Here is a 7,493-nt window from a genome sequence, read left to right as displayed (position 1 = left end):
AGGCTGTGCGCAGCCCCGAGGGCTTCCTCCTCCTCGGCCGCGCTAGGCGGGATGCTGTAATCCACTGGTAACCTGAAATGGAGCTGCTGTGGCAAAAAAAATTGCATCTGCATATTCATCGAAGATGACACAAAAACAGGGGTTTGGCCTCCCGTTCCTGATGCAAGAGGATGAGAGCCTAAATGTGCACGACACCATAGTGTGATGCACTTTGATAGGAGTGGTGGTGGGGCTGCCCTTAGAAGTGCTCGCTGGTTCCCTCTACCTCTGCGCTGCGCTTTTTTTGTTTTCCCAAAGTCTTTTGGAAATGATGCTATTGGATGTACTTTTGTCTCTCACTAGATATGGATAACAGAAAGGATGAAAAAAGTAGGGCACTGTGTGCAACTTCACAAGAAGGGCTGAAAGTCCGAGGTAGGCATTGCTAATCTGTTTCCGTGCTATGGTGTCATGTGTGTTATCCTGTATGTCAGTGACCATGTTTGACCCTGATACTGAGCATTGTCACTTGCTAATGGTAATAGACCATGGCACACTGGAAGAGGGGAAAAAAACACAACCGACCCCTCAAAATAGAGGTTCATTGTGTTTAAGTTCTGTGAAGAGTCATTTCTGTAGATCATGGTTACTAGCATGCTTGTCACTGAGCCTTGTGTTATCCTAAGGAAAAGAAAAAAGGAAACGAAAGCGCAGTAGAAGCAGATCATCATCCATTTCATCCACATCGTCTTCTAGCGCTACATCCACTTCTTCCTCCCCATCACGCTCATCATCAAGGTCGTCTTCTTCAAGTAGCAGAGGTAAGCTACCTCCATGCATACACATGGTGTTTACCAGTTTTGATAGCACTCCTGAAAACGTTTAAAGCTTTTTTTCAAATGTGGCTAAACCACCACAAAGTGACAGTGTAGAATACCAATGCTGCACGTTCAGAGTGTTCTCTCATAACCCTTTCCTATTGCTGTGTTACGGTACCTCTTTACACACAGTATGCAATGTTCTTGTGTTAATTTAAGTAACTTCAAAATAGAAACTGCCATTCAAAGAAATGCTACTTTGTAACAATATGCCGTATATATTTAAAACCGTGTGTTCATTACACTTTCAAAACAGAGATCTTTTTCTACTTCACCCATCTATCTAGAGCAGAGCTGGGGTTTTTTTTGGTCTTAACGTTTCAAGCATTTAGCTTTGAGGACTCACGTGAAGTTTATTAGTACCAATGACCAAGTTCAATGGGAACACATGCGCAAGCATTGCAGGATTAAGACTTTCCATACTAAGCTGCTGCTTGCTTAGAGGACTTGGGGTAGATACTATCTGGGAGTAAGTGCAGATTTTTTCTATGGGTGTAACTTGTGACATCGAGGGGAATGTACTGCTGATTATATCAGGACTGCATTGTTTTAAAGGTCTGTATCAAAATATTTGGTATCACTGCAGGTAAAGTGACCAAATTGCCATTTTTTAAGAAAATGTGTCAGGCTAAACACTGAAGTGTATTTTATCCTTTTTTACTATGATTGGGAAGAACTCTAGTATGAACTCTAACATCAGGGTTGGCTGAAACTTCACCATCTAGTACAGGATCTCGTATTTGTGACTATGTATTCCACAGTTTAACAGAGACTTAGTTCTGCTTCTCTTGAAGCAGGTTTACATCTGTATGGAAACATTACTTGTTCTCATACTTCAGTGGCTTGATTCAATGTATCTGACATAAATAAATTCTGAAAATATTCAAATCTATGAACTTGTACATTTGATGGGGGCAGGTCTTCCTTTCTTCTTGAATGAATTATATCCCATGTGATACACTCTAAAACTTCTAAAAAGAATTAAAATGTTGTGTCGTGTGAATGTGCTTGGCATGCTCTATGGTTCATCTTTTGGTGGGATGTCAAGAAACATGTATCTGAGGAAAAAAACCATTCTGAATTAGGCTCAAGTTGTCAGTCTGCATGCTCAGAGATTTGCTAAAACTTTACAGCTAAAAATTCCGTACATTTTCCCATTCACAGGGGAGAGCAGATGATCTAGCAAAAATGTCCTACAGGGGCATGTTTAAACAACTCTGTTTACTCCATCTAGACAAGAAAAGGCATGAGGTAATTGAGCTAAGATAGATATATAGGCGTAGGTAGTTGCCACTATGGAGAGGGAGTGAAAAATCATTCTGTGACTTTCAGAGCAAGGAATACTGACCTTAAATTGCAACAGGAGGGATTTGAATTAGATCTAGTAAAAATACATTCTAGCAGCAGAACAGTGGAATTAATTAATTAACCCTGCAGTTAAATACCTTGAATGACAAAGGTTGCCTCAGTCTCATGTGGCGGGTATAGCAGGCGTGGAGTTAACATTCCTTGGGACAGCAAAATGGAGATTTCTTCTGGCATTTTTTTATCTGTGTTTCTCTTTTCTTATTTAGTGAGTGCAGCTGTAACTCTGGCTGTTAGACACTGGGCAGTGGCTGGGAAAACCGAGAGGAGAGTGGGGGAAACTGTACCCTGCTCCCTTAAGCTGTATGCCCAATCCACCTTCTCCAACCTTGCTGGTGACATAGGTTATATGGAAAATCAAGCTAACTTGAATGCAGAAAGGACACACTTTGCTGTGGAAAAAGAGACATCGGGATTTAGAAACTGGGAATGCAACTTGTTAGGTGGAGCTGGCAAGGGGGTTCCCCTCAGACAGGAGACAAGCAGGCAAATCCGTGCTAGAACTAGGGAGGTAGGGTGGCCGAATATGGAAACAGATTGAGCTAGTGGGGAGGCCAGGTGGCGAGGGATGGCAACTCGGGAAGAGTGAACAGGAGGAGAAGATGGCCTGGCTTAGCCTAGGAAGTCAACAGTTCAGTGCAGAAGTCTAGAGAAGTTCTTCTAGGGTTTGTGGTCATGAGAACCATGACTAGAATGGTGGGAAATAAAAACTGAGTCTGGAAGAGATGTGGGCAAAGGGGTAAAACTGAGCAAGTGTCTCTTCACCATAGTGTACTGATTTTCAGAGTCTGGAAGGAAACCCAGTGTTCTTGAATGTACCCCTTTCCTGATGTTGGCAAACATTTGTAAAAGCTCTCTGGCCAGGTATACCATCCCCTGTGGGCACTTAGTCCAGTTCGTTGTTACCAAGAGACTGAATGTGGTGATAGAATTACCATTTTCATCATTTCTTCTGACATGTTTGTGCTGCATTTGTCATTAGGAGGCCAAAACAAGATTGCTTGGGCAGCCTTACCTTAGCCTTTTCTAACTTTTGAGTCTGGCTGTGCTCTGGTATATTCCTATAATGTTATATTTTGCTTGGAATTTATTGTAAAGAAACTGCAGAGCTGATAGCTTGAAGGCAGTCTGTTGGAAGACTAGTAAGCTGTTTCACAATCTCAAGGTTTACAGTCCCATAGTCAAAGCTGGTGCTTCAAAATCGACTTCTTCACATACCAGTCACAGTGTAATCTTTAAAATCTATGATTGGCTTATAGAACTTGTGAGTTTCTGCTTTACAAAACTTACTAAAAACCTTGAAGTTGGAAGGTGAGCTGAGTAAGTACGAAAAGTTTTTCATTTGCCTTGAACAGTGATAATATTTTCAGTGGTTTGTCAGCCCCAGCAGTCCTTTTTGTTGTCTCCTTTGAGAGTCACGATCCCTGGCTATAAAACAGATATTTGCAATCTGTTGAGCATAGCTGCAGAAAGAAGAGAGAAGTATTGTCTCTATTAATATAATATATTGGTATGAGTAATCACTGAGTAAATCAGGTATTTTCAGTTTCCGTGTTAAACCAGTAAGTGGCAGTAAGTTAATGTGTTGCTTTTCTCAGGGTTAGTTTCAACCAGTGTTAATATATGTAACTGAATTAAAGCATATTTTTCTTATGTTTTACATTTCTTTATGCCTTATCTGTAAAAACAAATGCCTTTTTCAGAATGCTAAACTTACAGGGTTTGATTTTGTTTTGGTTTGTTTTTTTAATTTTAGATTCTCCTAAGTCTAAATCAAAGAAAAAGAAAAAAGAAAAACACAACAAAAAGGTAAACATTTACAAAGAGAAATAAGTAATTAATAAACAGAAAATAGTTCTTCACATTGCAATAACCTTAAATGTCATGTAAGATGTAATGCTTTTGTCTGTGGCTATGTAAATTTGAATCATGCTTTTAGGGTTACGGTAGGTGAACTGATAGGTTGGCATATACTTGAGTGTATACCAAAGGAGAAATAATTTAAAGGTTCCTTTTGCCAATCATTGCTGGTTCAGCTAGAGTTTAGAGTAGTCTCTGAAGAAAAGAGAAGTGGAGAATCTTGATAACTTTATAGAATTTGTCAGAAGAAACTTTATAGTCAGTGAGAGAGTAGTAGATTCTTGCTGTTGTAATTTTTCTTTTTCGTTTTATTAGGACCTTCAGTGACTTTATATATTGGGGTTACATTAAAAGAGAGAGAATAGGGGATCAGACCATTTCTGTTTCTCAAGATCTCAAGGGTTGCTAACCCTGCTGCATTACTTTCTGTGTATTTCAGATAGTACCTGTTTAGCAGTGGTAAGGGCAAGCAGTAGTGGCTGTCTTGACTAGCCAGGGCATTGAGAGATACTTGTGGATTTCTTTTTTTTGCCCTTGTGAGTCTGTAAGCATAAAAGCATATGTCTTATACTTGTAGAAAAGGAAAAAAGAGAACAAAATGAAGAAAAAGAAAGAAAAGAAGAAAAAGAGAGAGAAAACAGGACCTGTCCAGCTTTCCAAGGTATGCTTGTGTGAGTCTGAAGTCCCATTATATTTCTCATCTAAACACTTAATCTGTCCTGTCATGAAAATGTTTGTAACACCACCAGTTTTGTCGTCAGCAAATAGAAACCTATCTCTATTGTTTCGGACATTTAGGAAGTGTAAAAGATTATTGTCTGTAATTTTATTTAAGATTTGTAACATTGCAAAATAAAGCAAAGCTTATGTCTTTCTAATGTGCGATCTCATTTTAGTTCTTTAAAAACAAAAAGAAGAATGAAAACTACAGCATGATAACAGGAAAGAAAATTAAGATGAGAATAAAGAAGACTAAGAAGGATAAAGAGGTAAGAGTTAAAATGGTCTATATATCCCTAAGGGGAAATACTGTGTCTTTTAATATTTTTCTAATAGTAGTCTTTTGTAGAAGAGTAGATCTTACAGTCAGGAGTTGCAAATTGAGTGTAGCTTTTAATGTGACTATGATGTCATCTGAGAAATTTTAATTCATTCTTTTGGCAGGTTTTGTGTTATGGGTGGGCTTGGAATACTCGGGCATGAGTAGATAAACCAAAGGATGCTTGTGCAGGTTCTTAAAATTTCAGTCTGTAATGTTAGCTGATTTGTGGCTTTCTCTGTTGATTTAATTTGCACTGTTTTTAATCGTCCTCATCTTCTTCCAGTCTCTTGTGATCAATTGTGGTAATTGCTGCTTTACTGTGTTTTTCTAACGCATGCGAGGCTAGCCATTATTCAGAGAGGAATTAAAAAAAGATTATAGTAGTATTACGACTACGTGCTCATGCATTCTTTCAAAGCAGTCAGGTGTTTTTGCTGAGATACCCAGGGAAATAGGTATCATGAATAGCATTATGTGCTATTGCTATGGGTGTTTGGACTCACAACTTAAATAATATGTTCACTCTTTTCAGCAGTTTCCACACCTTAGTGTGATCTGCAGAGGGCTTCTGGTACCAGTCAGTATGTGTTAGAAGTGTTACTTTACTGAGGTATCCAGTTTGGCGGGTTCCGATTCAGCCATAACAGTTCATTCTATAGCTACCAAAGCAGACCTGAGCATTCCAAGTTAAATTTGGTAAAAAATACATTGTCTTCTTTCTGTGGCATTGAATTTTGTGTTAAATTATGCTGAATGCTTGCTAGCCTTAACAAGTGGGTTATTGGGATATAATATTTGATGTCAAGTATTTGATGTTTGTCCTTTTTTGATTGGTGTCCATGGTCATGAACATGCTGAATTGAACAACATCCGTTCTTCACAATATTTTAAGATTTAATAATTGTTTTATAAATTGTGGTTTTAAAAACACTGAAAACAAGTGTTTTGACTGTTTGGGCCATCTCGTATGTAAAGAAAGAACCTAAATTCATGGTTCCCTTTCTGTTTTGCTGCAAGCTCCTGCTTATGCATAGAAAAAAGTGGTGACTTCCCAAAGCACAAGACTTGCTGTGCGTACCGTGAAAGTTGCCTCAGACACCAGAGAATTGCATCGATTCTGCTTGGGAGTTCCCTCCTGAGCAGGCTGTGAGCTACATGATGACAACCTGGTGGAGCCTCCACAGGGAGCCACTTAGAAAATGCATCATAAAATAGTGACAGTGACAGCTTGTCTCCTATAGCATCTCTCCTGAGTACCCATTGCCTTGCACTTCTTCCAGGCACTCACACCTAACTGGTAGCTAGTCATATCCAGCTGTTTGAGTAGGGTAGTGTTTGCTGTGCAGCGTGCTGAGATGCGAAAGCCCCGCAGAAAGCAGGGTTGTGCAGCCTGAGATGCGAAAGCCGCGCAGAAAGCAGGATTGTGCAGCCTTGGTCCACTGAGTATAGGTCTGTTAAACCGCTGACTCTGCTTTTCTGCTCTACAGAGAGACCGGAACCGTGCAGAACTCCTTGAATTTCTGAACTCTGCCTTATAATGGGAAGAGTGCTGACCAAGGACTTGTAAATATACCAAGCCAACAATCATCATGCCTAGCAAAACACTAAAGGGAAACTCAGGGAAAAGGACACCAAGTTTGACAAGACCAGACTCTCCTGCTGAGAAGACAATCGGGATGTCCTTTTTTAATGGCAAAGTGAAGAGTAACTGATAACTTGTTAGTGAAGATCCATGTCCTCCTTTTGAGATCCTAAGGTAATAGCCAGGCTGTGGTGTTTTAGAAGAACCTAAGAGTGTGTCGTTGACAATGATAAGAAATGACACACTGAAGTCCAATAATGTAATTTCTATCCTAACTGCATGCAGAACGCACTCTTAATTTCAAATGTCTTAATGTTTCTAGTAGTTTAAGCAAAGCGGAGTATTTGTAAATGTCTATTTGAAAGATGAGGCGTTTCTATACGTATATTTTTTCCAGTAGTGGTTTTACTTGTCCTAAAGAGCAAGTTGACCTTTGTAAATAGAACATGCTTTTACATAAATAATTTGTTGACAGTTCATTCACTAATATATTATTTTCTTTTAGAGTTTGAGATATGATCTTTCTCTGGACAGTTGCTCTCTCTCACTAGAAAGTGTAACAGTAAAATACTCTAGAGCAATAACGGTAGCTGAATGATTTTTATCCTAAAATAGAAGCAAGAAAGGTCTCTGGTTTTGTTTGTTTATTTGGATCAGCTGTTCAAAGGCAGCTCACAATAGATAGTTTACCCCTTACCTTTGGAGTTGCAGTTCCTAGACCTAAAAACTCTGGAGTTCTGGCCTGCCTTTCTGATCCCGTGAGCTGTGTATCAAATCTTTCTCTGTC

General features: G+C 39.3%; 1 protein-coding gene across 1 annotated transcript; it reads left to right on the top strand.

The window, feature by feature from the left end:
• Positions 1 to 342: 342 nt before the first annotated feature.
• LOC104073485 (ADP-ribosylation factor-like protein 6-interacting protein 4) lies at positions 343 to 7,167 on the top strand (the record flags this gene model as incomplete). The annotated part of the gene is made up of 6 exons (XM_009573283.1): positions 343 to 414; positions 666 to 800; positions 3,979 to 4,031; positions 4,660 to 4,743; positions 4,979 to 5,071; positions 6,612 to 7,167. Coding segments are annotated over 6 exons (488 nt in total), but the record flags the coding sequence as incomplete, so codon positions are not given.
• Positions 7,168 to 7,493: the final 326 nt, after the last annotated feature.

Source organism: Fulmarus glacialis, unplaced genomic scaffold (assembly GCF_000690835.1).
Source record: "Fulmarus glacialis isolate BGI_N327 unplaced genomic scaffold, ASM69083v1 scaffold2122, whole genome shotgun sequence".
Taxonomy (NCBI): Eukaryota; Metazoa; Chordata; class Aves; order Procellariiformes; family Procellariidae; genus Fulmarus; species Fulmarus glacialis.
The sequence above is the reverse complement of the archived record's forward strand: the minus strand, read 5'-3'. Positions and strand labels throughout refer to the sequence as shown.